Source organism: Chelonoidis abingdonii, chromosome 6 (genome assembly GCF_003597395.2).
Source record: "Chelonoidis abingdonii isolate Lonesome George chromosome 6, CheloAbing_2.0, whole genome shotgun sequence".
In the NCBI taxonomy this organism is placed as follows: Eukaryota; Metazoa; Chordata; order Testudines; family Testudinidae; genus Chelonoidis; species Chelonoidis abingdonii.
Window position 1 is genome coordinate 92,040,334 of NC_133774.1, and position 15,169 is coordinate 92,055,502.

General features: G+C 35.8%; 1 protein-coding gene across 1 annotated transcript in view; it reads right to left on the bottom strand.

Moving 5' to 3' along the window:
- TUT7 (terminal uridylyl transferase 7) overlaps positions 1-15,169 on the bottom strand; it is a 49,828-nt gene that overhangs the window by 18,021 nt on the left and 16,638 nt on the right. Inside the window, exons 8-17 of the mRNA XM_075067495.1 lie at positions 13,099-13,168; positions 12,060-12,186; positions 10,123-10,242; positions 8,953-9,087; positions 6,033-6,213; positions 4,552-5,705; positions 4,276-4,426; positions 3,468-3,554; positions 1,174-1,274; positions 455-520 (exon numbers count right to left, since the gene is read on the bottom strand). Coding sequence (XP_074923596.1) covers positions 455-520; positions 1,174-1,274; positions 3,468-3,554; positions 4,276-4,426; positions 4,552-5,705; positions 6,033-6,213; positions 8,953-9,087; positions 10,123-10,242; positions 12,060-12,186; positions 13,099-13,168 — 2,192 coding nt within the window. The remainder of the gene's footprint in view (positions 1-454; positions 521-1,173; positions 1,275-3,467; positions 3,555-4,275; positions 4,427-4,551; positions 5,706-6,032; positions 6,214-8,952; positions 9,088-10,122; positions 10,243-12,059; positions 12,187-13,098; positions 13,169-15,169) is intronic.

Sequence of the window (15,169 nt, forward strand, 5' to 3'; positions counted from 1 at the left end):
GACGAAGTGGGTATTCACCCACGAAAGCTCATGCTCCAAAACGTCTGTTAGTCTATAAGGTGCCACAGGATTCTTTGCTGCTTTTACAGATCCAGACTAACACGGCTACCCCTCTGATACTTAGCATTATTAATACTATTATTAATATTACTTGTCAACAAACAAGGGAGATGTAAATACAAACCTATACCCACTGTCTAAAGAGTCAAACTTATGACTTACAACTTGTTTTCAGGTATGTTATTAACACAGTATCAGAGTCTAATTTAGGCCTGTTCCTATAAATCTTAGAACCCTTCAATGGGCCTAGTCATGCAATGAAGAGCTACAAATGTTCATAATCTAAGTCCCCAATCCTGCTAACACTGAACTCTTTAGTGCATTAGTTATCTTAATGATATCTGCTTATACCCTGAACTTCATGCACACAAAACTACTCACTCTTATTTTCTACAAAGTTACCTGAATGTTTCTTAAGTACTCTTGCTAATTCTTCAATTATTCTTATGCAATCAAGTCCCTGAAAAGGAAAGAAAAACCATTTAAGTGAACTGATAATATCTTGTGCTGACCTTAAAATTCTAGAAAAGCTACATGTAATCATTACTATTAGAACGTGTCCTAGCCAAGCCATTTCAGTTGATGTGCCATTCATTGCCTGTCATTAGGCTTAAAGCCATATCATTAAAAAGGCACCTAAATTGTATACTCAACAGCATTCACACCAGACAGTTTCAAAATGCAGAGTATGTTCAAGTCAGCACTAAAAGATATCATAATATTCTTAAGAGTTTATAAACATGCATTTAAAGCATTTGCTAATTTATATCAACCGTAAAGAAAGACTTGCTTCTTTCTCACCCCATCTTCTTTTTCTAGCTTACCATGCATCAACACTGTGATGCTGAACCAGATGTGCCTCATTCATTTCCATGTCAAATAATATTAACACTTCACTGAAGAATCCATGAATAAACTCAGTGGTAAAGGAAGAAAATCTTAAATCAGATTAGCTGTCATAGCAGCAAGACAGTAGCCAACTTACTTTTTTTGGCAGAAGTTCTATTTACATTTTCAGCTATTGTGCAAGATATCAAGAGACAGTAATCACAGCAACAATAGCTGTGTCTATGGAATACTAGTACAAGTTATACAAAAGAGCTCTAAGTCTACCTCAGAAGTTTCCAGTCCATCAATTGTCATACAGATATCAAGGTCACTTTGTTTGAAGCCAAAGCCATTTTTTGATGAGCCAAACAAGTTCAACCTGGTTCCTGTAAAGGACATGATACTATAACCACATCTGACATACCATCAGTCCAGTTTTAATAGCTAGGGTCTGATTTGGCTAATGTTGAACACCACTTTTCTGTAACAATGGACTTTACAAGCAATATTTATTAAATATAGGGCATATTTCTTGATTTTCTATGGATGATAACACTATACAGTTACTGGTCTAATTCACTAAATTTTAAGAGTAATAAATAAAAGGTATTTTTGTCAAATACCTTTTTTTATTTTTGTCAAATACATTATACAGCAAAATTTTCATCATTTTTGCCATTAAGAAAAAAGGTTTGTGAACAGTAAAAAAGCAATCTTGTTTTAAAAGGGTCACTGTCAATTTGTATTTTTGGAAGTTAACTAAGTCAAGCATCAGGTAAATCACTTTTTATACAGTATATTCTGAAAATTTCCTCTCTGTCAGTTTTTTATAGAATGAAGGCTTCTTTGCTTTCTTACTGATGTTTAAAGGGTTCTTTACAGCAACAAGATACTGGGGTGGGGGAGGGGAGAGGAGGGGAGAGAGAGCGCGCTATAGCTATACATAGGTGCTGAAAAATGAACAAGTGTAAATTGAAAAAATCCCTCCCCGAATATATTCTTTCAGTTAATCTTAGATGTTCTTTATAGCCAGAGTATGCACAACATTTTCATATTTCAATTTGATTTACAAGATGACAGTATCCCTGCAATGTGTCTTTTCTGGCTTCTGTTAATTTTTGAACAACTTTAGTATCCTGCAGGGGCCTAGGGAGCAGGTGCAGTAGTGATAGATGATTTTCAGGCCCCTGTAGCGGTCTAAATAGTAATGGGGATTTGGACTGGAAGAGAGAGTCTGGAAGTAACTAAATCAGTGATTAGCATAGCCCCCCACCCCTACCCTCTTCTGGTGACAAACCACCAGATTTAGCTATAAAATGAAAATTAAGATTAAATATAAAATTTAGGATAAATATAAAAGTTAATATATTTACTGACTTTTCATAGGCCAGAAGAAAACACTGTGATAATTTAATGTGACCTCCTGTATAACTATGATACTCACAGTGTTTGAGTAGTTCAGAAATAATGAATTTAACTTCATGTCACCCCTCTGAGGTAGGGAAGAATCCTCATTTTACAAATCAGAATGAAGACACAGAGATTAAGAAATTTACCCAGATCAAACGGGAGTCTGACACACCCAGGAAAAAATTTAATGGCATACTAACTAAATTATTGGCACGAGAATTTGAACTAAATCCTTGAGGATCTGGGTAAGTGTTACAAGACTCTCTTTGGGTTAAGACAAGCGAGATGCAACGATCTTTGGCCAAAGATTCTACATCCAGCCTGCATGCAAATTTGGCAACACTATGAACTGAAGCCCATGTGGTTACTCTATATATTTCCAGAAATGGAAATCATAGCTCCAGTCTACTGAGCTTTGCTGATAGACAAGTTGTTATGCCTCTGCTTTAGAATAATCGAGAGCAAATTGCTCTCCTGGGCCTACACAAGATAAGAAGTCTTGTGGATTTTCTGATGACTGCCTATGATATACAGACAGTACATTTTTCTTTCTATACTGAGAATAAGGGCAGAAAAATACAGCTATTTCTTAGATGAACTGAAAAGAAAGGGGATACTTTTGGCCTGACCAAAATTCCAAGATGATGTGACAGGCATTTCAGAAAGTCTTTAGCAGTCTTACAAGAATGAATACAACTGAAACAGCAAAGCTTGACTGACAAATTTGAGATGAAAATGCTAGTTATGAAAGTTTTATTATAAAATTGTGATTACTGGTTTCTTAAATAGCTGTTGTTCATTCCTGTTAATGCCATGATCTTTTCACTATTTCTCACCAACAGGATGTAAAAAAAATAAACTGACATGTTTTTGGAGCTTTTTGTTTGTTTGTTTGTTTGAGGAAAGAGCACAAGCTCAAGGAGGCAGGACATAACGTATGAGGTGGAGACATCACACAGTAAGATGAGATTATTGCAACAGAAAACATTCCAATTTAATTTAAAGTCATACAGTATAGTCTTAAGCAACAGAACAGAATATTTTAAGAAGTTTAAATTAGCTAACTTTGTTCTTTATACTGGTACAATGAAATTGTTGAAAATACTAAAAAAGTGAAACTTGGAAAAAAAGCAACTAAATATGAGTATGAAAAGAATCTACACAATTACCTGGAAACTCCTGTCTGATGAAGCTTTCCAGATTTTGCCGTATGTGTTCACGAGCCTGATCCTCTATAATATTCGGAGCAAAATCTTCTTTAAAAAAGCCAGAAACAAACCAATTCAGGAAAAGTACGTAAAAACATTGCCACGGTTAAGTGACAGGAAGGGGGCAAAAAGGAAATTGATGTGGGAGGGAAACAGAGGGAGGAGTAGATGGAAGAGGAGAAATCAAGGCAAAGAAAAAAATACATTAGGAAAACAGTACATTTTGTCTTTAAGTGAAGGTTGCCATTTTGAAAGACCAAATAAATGGGGGGAAATGGTTCAAAAAATCTGAAATCAGCATATTGTTCTTTGTAGAAATTTGCTGCATTTGTTCTTTCAAATAGCAGTTTCTGGTATGATACAAAATATCATACAAAGAACTGCACTTTTTGGAAAACAGATGCCTCATATAGGCTCTGAAGTCTGTGTGTAAATGCCTACATTTCAAGAATATCAAATATCCAGCAGCTTTCATTGACTCCATGTTTAGTTCAAGGAGTCTTGAGGTCAGCCTGTACACTTTGGATTTTTGCTCTTTGGAGGTACAGTTTACACTTATGAATATAACAAGTATCAGGTGCAATTTAGCAATTCAACAAATGTCATTACCCTATAGAATCTCACCTTTTGTACTAGTTTTGCTACTTTCAAAACCCAGCTCCACTGATGCTGGAGACCTAAGAGAATTCCCTAAAGTACTATTAAAATCTAGTTAACTAATTCATACTTTCCAGAAACATATTGAAAGAGTGCTGTATTGATGACTTACTGTAACACTGGATGCAAACTTGATCTAAAATATTTGAAAACCTGGGTGTCAACGCTGGCAAAGGGTCTAGCTCAATTTTTTTGAAGTCTTCTGGACAATCCCTCTTTAGGTGACCTTCTCGTTTGCACAAGCTACATACCACCATAGGAGACTGTGTGAATAGAAAGCAAGACATTTTTTAAATCTATAGCCCTTTAATGAATCAGAATTATACTTAGATATAATATGTCCTAAACTGTTAGTAATATTTCCTGGTGGTTAGATGTCAGAGCTTACCTTGCCCTTTGTGAAAGCAGGTTTATTAAATTCATAAAAGAGCTCAGATTCCAGAAACTGTCCTATTAGTATGCCCTCTTCACAAAGACTTCCTTTTTCTATAAAATCCTCTTCATTCAAATCTACCCTTAGAGATTTATCTATATTTTTTTCCAGCTCTGTCTCTTCATATTTAACAGAGATGGACAATTCTTCCTCTTCCTCAGACAGTGCATCTTCATCCCCAGATACAGTGTAAGTATTGTCCAGCTCATCTTCAGCAGTCACAATACCACCACATTCTGTATGGTTTAGGACAAGACTCTGTTCTTCCTCCTCTTCCTCCCCCTCCTCATCTGAGTTATTGACTTCAGATATCTGGTCTTGTAACGAAGGTGCAAATTTGTTCAGGGAATCATCCAGTTCATCAGTCTCCTCTGTGCTCTCCTCATCCATCTCAGCTTTATCATCAAGTATTACATTGCATTCTAAACCAAACTCATCCCTCTCTGTGACTACAGTGCTCTGAACACCTTCAGTCTCTGAAATACTGTATGTTTCAACATCATGCTCACTTGCTGGATTAGGGAGATCTCCATTTTCACTGTATGCATCCAAGCCTTGATCAATAACTATCACATTTTTCTGCCATTTCTTATCTTGGTCATGTTCTTTCTCTTCCTCCTCCTCCTCCTCATTTCCACTTTCTGTCTCTACATAGCTTGGTTTAGAGTCCTCATTATCACCAGAAATCATATCTTCAATTACAAAGTCTGAATCTTCCTGGGCAATTCCTAAATGTCTATCATCATCTGCCAATTCTTCTTCAGTCAGGCTTTCAGAGACAAACACCTTTGAAGGATCAATTGTACATTCCTCAGGCATGTCTATACTTCTATCAATAATATTAATACAATCAGTTGCTACCACTTGCCCCATTTTGTCAGCTACATTTTGCATATCAGTGGCATTATGCTTTATGGCATCCTTTTCAGGTTCTAATCTTTGTGATGTCTCCTCATTGACATTCAAAGGCTTTTTTGGGCTAGATTTTGTAGGTTTTTTGTGGGGCAAAGCAAAATACTTGTAAGTTGACCTTAAGCAGTGAAGAATATATTCATATACTAGTTGACTGTTCAGAGTTCTTGCCACATTCCTCTTTACTGAGTAAGGGTCTGAAAGAAAAAAAAGCCATGAGCTAACTGAAGACAGAAATCTATAACCTCACTGATGGATATAAAGCAGCAGCAAAGACAGGTTTGATTAGTCCCGTTTTCTCTTACAACATTTAGATATATTGTCAATTAATTTAATATACTGTTTTAGGAACACATTAGCAATAAATAGCGCTCCAGACTATGTGGAGGAAACTGTACACGTATCTTAATACATTTAATAGTATCATATAGAAACATATGGCTGAAATGGTTTTTCTAACATATCCGACAGCGTACTTGCTAAGTCAGAGGGCCGATAACTCTAAATTGACAGACTTCAGGTACCTTCCACAGCAATGCGCTTTTTAGGCCAGTCCTTTGATTCACGAGACACTGCTTCTTTGAGTCGTATGCTGATGACCAGATCAGCCAAATTAAACTCCAAGGCATAGAAGCGAAGCAGTTCTACCCAAAGCTGCCCAACTGGTGCTGAACACTGGTGTCCTGAATCAAACACTAAAGAAACCTGTTAATTAGAAAGCAAAAGCTTAAACCGTCTTCAGTTTTAAGGTGTATGAAAAACCCTCTTTTGGGGGGCAGGAAAAACATTCTGCCAGTCTAAAACTTGCTTTTCACTCTCACACAGTCACTAATACCTATTGCGCTCACATGGACTCAAATAAAAATGCAGAGTAACAGTATAAGTTTTTAAATAAACTTATAACTTAAGTGTTGAAGTGGTGTGGAGGAAAGGTCACAATGATAATATTGTAATGAAGCCATAACAGATAATACAATGGCTAGAAATTACGTCTGCAACGAATGTTCAGGTCTCAACAATAAAAATTAATGCTCTATTCAAACAAGGGAAACTACAACATTATGAGAGTTAAATACACATTTTACAGCTACAGAAAAGGACAATTTAAAGATATTGTTATCTTAATTTACACTAACACTTCAAACACTTTTAAATCAAATTTAATAATGGTTGGATAGTGACATTTATGATTATGGTTAATATTAATCATGTTTGTGTATCTAAATAAAAATGTTCTTGTGCTATAATTAATATATTTCAAAGTAAGCATTTCAGATCATAAAAACCTCAGTTAGGATGAAATATATAGCCTCATCAAATGCAAATCATTTTTCAGAAAAAATCACCTTGTATGGTCATTTAAATGTACAGGCACCAAATGTGCACCTCAAGCAAGAAGGGGAAGTGACAAACAGCAAATTACATAGTTTAGAATGTTTCTGGATATTCATTCTGCTAACTCTGAAAGTCTGTCCTCTTTGGTTAGAGTTGTTTCTAAGGGCTGAAAATAAATAATTTGGCATGAAGCAAAAGACATTGCAGATACTGGGATTCAGTGCTAGTCCATTTTGGTATTATGACAAATTATTGACAGTCTTTAGTGTACATTATGCTTTTCCTTACATTAGTCCTCTTCAAGGGTCCTAGCTTTTACGGCTATACGGTATCTTAATATGCTTTGTAAGAATTTAGTTTATGCTAATTTTATAATGGTTCATTTATAAACACAGCACAAATTATTTTTAAAGGTTTCATATTTTATCTATATAAAGAATGCTTAGTATTTTAACAAATAAGATCTTTTTAGAAAAGATCATGAAGTATTTTCACTTAAAAATTATTAATGTTAGCCATTACTGGATTAAATTTATGTAACTTCCTTATTATAGAACACTCCCATGTGCGATTAGAATGTATTTATACAATTATGCTATTTCTAAAAAGAGCAATGTTATTAGATAAGAAAAATAAAGAGGTAATTTAGTAGCAATTATCCTGAAACAGTAGTTTGAAATTAAGAGTTACTCATTTGACATAGTCAAGTATGAAATATGATTTTTTGAATTATGTTCTCTACTTTAATGGATATTATTAACCCAATACTGTGACCCTGGAACCTCTTGGTGCCAACTGGCTGAGGACACAGGGGTGTATGAGGTTTACAGGGATCTCCTGGATCTAGTATCTGCATACTGGTTCACTGAAGAGTGTCATGTAAGGTCTCTAATGAAAACCTGTGTCACACTGGTCATCATAATTATTATGAGGTGTGTGTACCAATAATATGTAAGGAGTTAGGTACACATAGACCTTAAACACATAATTTTCAGTGAGAGTTAAGGCAGGTCACTAGAAAGGGATCAACATACTCCTGTCAGGCAAGAGAGAAGAGATGCTTATCTCTGGGTGGCTATCAAGTGTATTATGTATTGTCTACTTCACAAATGGAAGCCTATCTACAATCTGAGCACCAGGCTAATCAAAGAGATTATAAAAACTGACAAGAAAGGAGCACAGAGAAAAAAACTACCAATGGGAGTAGAGGAGGGGAATCCTGTTCACAAGTTAAGACAATGGATTTTTGTACTGTAACTGTAGAGACAAGAACTGCATCCTTCACCTAGGAGACAAGCTGACAGCATGCTTCTCTTATGAAAAGAGGGTCACAGCCAACCTTGCTGCTAAAAGCTGGGACAAGGGTTTTTTGGATGAGACAACCTTTATGAGACATGAAAAATGTGTTGTTAGTTAAGTCTAGGCCCCAGCTCTTTTTTTTTTTGTTAAGCAAACTTAGATTTGTTTATAATGAAAACAAGTATAAGTGCTATGTGTTAAGCTGAGCTGTGGTAGAAGGAGTAACTGGGAAGCTGTGATGTACTGTCCCTTTGGGAACAGCAGATTTGGTAATTGTGTGAGTGTCCAGTGGTTATGGGGCTGGACACTGCCAGCATGCTTGGAAGACTTAGGTTTTGGAGTGTGCCTATCACTAACCTGGAAAGAGTGATTGGGGCCTCTGGAGACCTGGAGCAGAAAGTTTATGTTGCCAGTAGCGGATGGAGTCAGAGAGTGATTCACAGTGGGCAAGTGATAGTGAGGTGCCTTACAACCCTGGGTATCCCTGGCAAGCATGACAAACACCTTAAGACTTAGAATTACTTCCTGATCTCCTAGTAGTTGTCACATTTGTCTTTAAATGCTAGGATGTGGCACACACAACAGAAAACCAATCACTGAATTAGAGGCAAGGTGGGTGATGTCATAAATTTTTATCACCACCAACATGGTCTCTCTAATATCCTGGGACTGACACAGCCACTGAATTATGAAGTTTAGCTTCGCAAAAGAAGCAATTTTACTTCACTTAAAATAAAGATCAGTGGTCATTGCTGAGAGTAGCAGTAGAGATTTCTCGATTAATACTGAAGTAACTGAAATGGTTCAGACCTTGCCCCTTTTAGGAGAAGCTTCTTTTGGGGAATCAGCATCATCAACAGCAGGATTATACTCCCAGATTACGGTATCATTCTCAACATCTTTAAGGTTGAAGTTCACTAATTTGTCTAAGGAGAATCCTCCAATCTGGAGAGAGCAGAGGAAAAGAGGAAAACACACCGGACATCTTTTTTATGTGAAGGATTTCAAAGCAGCCTCTTCCATAGTATTAATCATCCAGAAAAAAGTAAGTATTTTAAAGATGTACAAAAATATCCATAATAAAGGCTTACTGAATTGTCATTCAATAGAGTTCTTTCTCCCCAGTTAATCTGTTTTCTGATTAAATGTCACCAATTCACACCAACTCATTAGTAGATTTTCAAAATGAGAAATTATACCCAATATCCATCTAGTTATGATTCATAGTTGAATCTTTACTTTGTTAAAGGTTCCATCACATGGCTTTAAATAAAATTTTATAAATAGATCGATTCTAATTCTTTAACCAAGCTCGAGAGCTGTATGTAAATGGCAGGTGTGTAAAGAACTCTGAAATATGCTAATAATAAAATAGATGAGTATTTGAAGAAGTTTGTTCTAGGACTAGCATAAACTTTAAGTGCCTAAGTCCCATTCAAAGTTACTAAGTAGTTTTTGAAAACTTTACACGTAGGATACCACCTTAATTAATCCCCCTTGCTCACAGATATTATGATACAGTCTTTTACTACATAACTGCATATTATTTTTTTCCCCACAGGACCCTCGCCCTATCAGTGCACAGTATGGATCTGCATTAGAGGTGAATCAGGACTATGCAACAAAGGAGATGGAGCCACACACTGAACAATGAGAAAGCAAAAGAGCGAACAACTGCTCATTAAGTGAGCACTGCCCATTCCGTGCACTGAACGAGGCTAGTATCCTGTGGAAAATAGTATGTGATTACGTAATTAAAGATGGCATTAAAATGCTTGCACTCAGGAAGGAGGGATTAAAATTGCTCAGCCAACCTTAATTGTAGCACACAACTATATTGATATTTTGCTGTTGGTGACTAAGTGTCTTACTCTCCTGCACAAGGGATAGGCAAGAAACAAGCAGGTAATAATTAAGTTACAATTATAACAGATTTAGAAAATATTACTCTCAGATTGATAATACTTAAATAGCACATACCCACAATCCCAAATAAACAGGCAGAAATGGCTCTTTCCTCTGTTGTAGAAAGAAAATGACCATTAAAGCAAACGCGTAAGATGGCAAACCTCCTTCTTCTGGACGATCAGCACAACATAGCTATAAAAGAATTGAAACACATTAATATTTTTCCACACCAGGCTTATTATTTTATTTTTTGGTATCTATAATCATTCTCCTATTTGCAAAACCATTAGTCAACTTAAATACTGTAATAGAGAGCAAAGATTTATATAACTCGTTTGTCCCCATGTTGTGGGATGTGTTTGGTTTGAAACGACTTTATGCAGTCATTAAAATGGCAGCCAGTGTTCTAGTACAAGAATACTGAAATCACTTTTCTTGTTTGCATTCCATTCTGATAAACTTCCAGGCAAACAAGCTACTGGTTGTATGCAATGGTTGGGATTTTCAAAGGGGATGAAGGGACATTTAGTCAATGGGATCTCGACATAATTCCCTTCAGCTTCTTGAATAAACTGCTCATTTTCAGTTTATAGAGTTGTGGTATAATAAATTCAGAGTTGTGACTCTTATCTTTGTACTGTAATCTTCTCAAGCTATTCCAGAAATCCAGACTTAAGGTGGCATATGTGGTATGTATACCCAGAGTACTGTCTAACATTTACAAAGATGATTGGGTTTTTTAGGACTCCAAACTTCACCATTTAAAAACGACTTGCTATACAAAACAAACATACCCTACCTTCAGTCAAACACATATACTTGCATCAAATACTCAAAGATTTCACTCATTTTCCCCCCCCCACACGAACTTCTCCTAATTTGTTTCCATTAACGTCAAACGTAAAAATTACTCATTTGACAAATTTTAAGAATTCTTCACAAATAATTTTCCCCTTCTATGCACTTGAGACACTTTTGCAGATGGTACTCAGGGGCAGAGAAGTTGGGATTTCATAGGCAATTTTTAAAAAACTAACAGATAAAGATATGCATAACAATATCTTTATAAATTGAAAGAGTTGCAATTAATGTAGTTAGACTCTCAACAAGCACGTAACAAAAGTGTTTGTTAAAAAAAAAAAAAAAAAAAAATCAACCATAATGTTGCTTAAAGTCAAGAAATTCCAGCTAGAGTTTCACATCAACCTCTATTATTATATACAAAATGCTGCCTATGTAAAGAGATCTTTTAACTAGAAAGGCAATGTGGCACAGTTGTGGTTGCTGTGTACACTATAATTTAGTGCAACTATTTACTCATATGTGCATCAGTTAGATAATCTCAGTCAGTGTATGCACATAATTGGCAAGGAAAATAATATACTGCACATAACAAATATTGTATTCCTCATAGGAGAACGTGTGTCAATTTAAAGTTCAAACACATTTTTGAATTATAAGAACCTAATAAAGCAACTGAAAGTTTCTTAAAAGCATGAAATAGTGTTCTATTTAGATCATTCAAGCAACTGAATAGATTCTTCTCGTAAAGTTAGAAAAAAGAGTCACTCAATCTAAACCAGCCATTTTCAGCTTTCAGTACTGGAAGCACCTCTTCCATAGCAAGGTATACCATCTAGCTAACATCATGTAGCAATAGAAAGACAGGGCAACTGCAACCTGTTTGTGACTTCCCGCATCCCTCAAGGTGGAGAACCCCAGCTCTAGATCATGCAAAATTTCAGACCAAAGAGTAACTTTTTTCCCCCAAGAAGAGACTTAGAGCAATGGCATTCCTAATCTACAACTGCAGATTTACTAGCATGACATTAGACTAAAAATATGAACGCCATGAAAACCAGGGTGTATCTTGGTTAAACTTTTATACACAGCCTACTCTCTTTTATCCAGGTGCTTGTTTTGAGAAATTCATCAGACAAGAGTTGGACAAAAAGAACTTTTGAGACAAACACCCAGTTGTGGATTTTTTTGTTAAAAAAAAGACTCACCTTTGCCCAGTACCTGAAGGCAATCACTAGAGGTACAAGAGTTGGTTCTAGTTTTCCAAGAGTAGCCAAATGGTTTGTTGTCAGACAAGCACTTTCATTCCCTGCACTTACTTTACAAACAAGGCCACTACAATGACAAAGAAACAACCTGAAAATCCTGCAGGTGTTTTAAGGAAAGCCATACATCAGATGAAATCTTACAACCTATCTTAATATTGAGGCTATCATGAGAGATTTAACAGCCTCAGAAACTTAACATTTACAATTAAAGGAAGCAAACAAAACTGGTTTGACCTGTGCATTTAGTTTTACAATTTAAACATTTTAAGCTTTTACAAGAGCAAAACCATTTTAAAATTCACAACAATTCACCACTCACTTTCTGGAGATTTTTTTTAAGCAACTAAATCATTTAGTCAATGAACTAAAACATCATCCACTATCATTTACTTCCATGAATCAAAATAATTTCATTGTAATAACCCCATTAATAAAAAAAGTTCATAAATTATTTCCAAGTGCAGGAAAAAAAATCACTTATGAAAGACCAAGTAGCTGCAAACAACTGGTGATAGATTCTACATCAGAAGGTAGCTACACAATATTTCATGAATCTTAAGTGGTATGTGGTAAGTGGGCAAAATAAAATGCCTCACTTCTTTTCTCATAGCACTAAAGCTATTTAAACTCCCCTTGCATTGTTTTTTAGGGTTTTTTTCCATTTGATATTAAATCTGCATTGTCTAGAAGGGAAGAAAGGAAATGTTCTACTTTAGCAATCATCCCCAGTGCAGAGGGGTGCACAATGAAAAAATAAAAAGGTTTTTTTTGTTTGTTTTTTAAAAGAGGGGAAGAGGGGTTGAGGAAGAAATAACCCTTACCCTCTTATTCTAGGCTAGGAATGACTTGCCCATAAGTGTTTGTGTCAAGATCCATGGAACTGTAATAATTTAGTACAGAAATGTTATTTTTTCAGGTGTAGATATGTGTAATTTACATTGCTATATGCTATTAGAACACACAAATTGACAACGGAGACCTTTGCTTTTCTCTGCACACCACCACTGGTACTCTAGCATGGAAATCTGCATCAACATCAATAAAAGATTCTGGGAGGGAAAAGAAGAAAAAGCCACATTAAGCACACTATTAATAAAAAGCTTTGTTTTTAAGGAGAAACTCATGTAGTGCAAGGAGTAGACATAGATTCTGGGTCTATCAGTCTGGCTCATAAAAGATTCACCTCAAATTAGAGATCTGACCAACTCAAGCATGAAAGTAGAAAGTTAAGTCTGGTGGGTCAGTATTGACAGACATTGTGTTAATTTAGATTTTGAACATATGAAAGGAAAAATGCGGTCCAACTACATAAACTTGCAATGTTTCTAAACAAGATCACATTGTTGGTAGAGGAGGCAGCGGCTTAGCAGTTGTGTTAAAGAAAATGCTACAAGGAAAAATAAACAACTTTCAATACTGTATACTGTAGCTAACAATAAGCATACCTGCTTAATATTGTTTTCAATGTATTCATCTAGGTTATTGGTTTTATGGTAGACAGGTTAAGGATCCAGAATAATTTCAGTACTTTTTCAGGCAACAGATGACATTATAAAAATGATGGATGAAGGGGTATAGGGTAATCTCAGGTAAAAAGAATTAAACCATTTAAGCTAATTTTCCTCAATATCCTATTCAAACCTCTTATCTAGATATTACACCAGCCCTATTGACATCATATAAATCTGCCTTCAATAGGTCTATTTTATTGGGATCATTCTCCCTTTCTGTTTTTTCTGTCCTTTCCTCTATCAACTTTATACAATCCAATTCTCACATCCAGTTCTTCTTATTGTTGGTCTCTTCACATTCTCATTTTTCCTTGCAAATAGGCTTCAGTCTCTTGCTTTGATATCAGTTAACTTAGTTTTTTGTTTTATATTTATGGGGTCAGCCACTGCTCAAATAGCCAACAAACTATAGCACATCATGCCACTTCAAGGTTTTAAACTTGCTGACCAGTTCAAAACAGCTTTGAAATCATACAGTCAAAATGATCTAGATCTATTGCGCTATACGCTGCCTTCCTCAGTATGTTTTCCACAGATATCGGACAGACAGATTAGGAGAGTTACAGTAAATGAAAATACCTACTTTCCCAGGATGAACCCCTACAGGCTTTCTTTAAAGTGGCAACCAAAACCTCTACACACACAAATACAAGTGACCTATTAGTGTAGAAGCATTCTTTGATGACACTACAGAACAGCAAGAAATTAATTGGGAAGTGCTCCTGAGGCCATGCACAATGAAGGAAACACCTTATTCTTTATCAATTTTAGTACAAGCAACTTGTCACATAAATGTCTTCTTCCATGTTCTAATTTCCAATTAGATTTCACTGTTCCAAAGCAGGGATGTTTATTGCTGAACCAGAGTGGAAGGACAAAGTTAATCTCTTTCTCCCCTAGGTTATGCAAATAACTAGTGAGGAAGGTATAAATACATTACGATATGCAAAAAAAGGAATAAATCTAATTACTATAGACATGTTTAATACACTTTCCTTTATAGCAATACATTTGTCCCCCTCTAACTTAGTTATTCTATATCAGGAAATAGCTTACAACTTTTTGTTTTTTAAAGAACAATTCAGCTACTGTAGATAAACTGGCCAGAGTAAACAGAGCACTACACTATTAAAAAAACTGTATTTAAAGACAGTTTTAAAATAACATGCTTTCCAAAAAACATGTTAGCCAAATCTGTTTTGAAACTTCTCAGCACGTGGGAGGGCCTATCAGCATAACCTTAAAAAAAATCCTTGACCTCTCAACTTGGGGTGGGGGAGGGAGGGAGCGGGTGGTTAGAAAGAGTGGAAAGAAGGATAAAACCTCAGGCCTGGTCTACACTAAGCATTTAAACTGATTTTAGCAGCGTTAAACCGATTTAACGCTGCATCCGTCCACACAACAAGGCCCTTTATATCGATAGAAAGGGCCCTTTAAGCCAGTTTCTGTACTCCTCCCCAACGAGAGGAGTAGTGCTGAAATCGGAATTACCATATCGGATTAGGGTTAGTGTGGCCGCAAATCGACAGTATTGGCCTC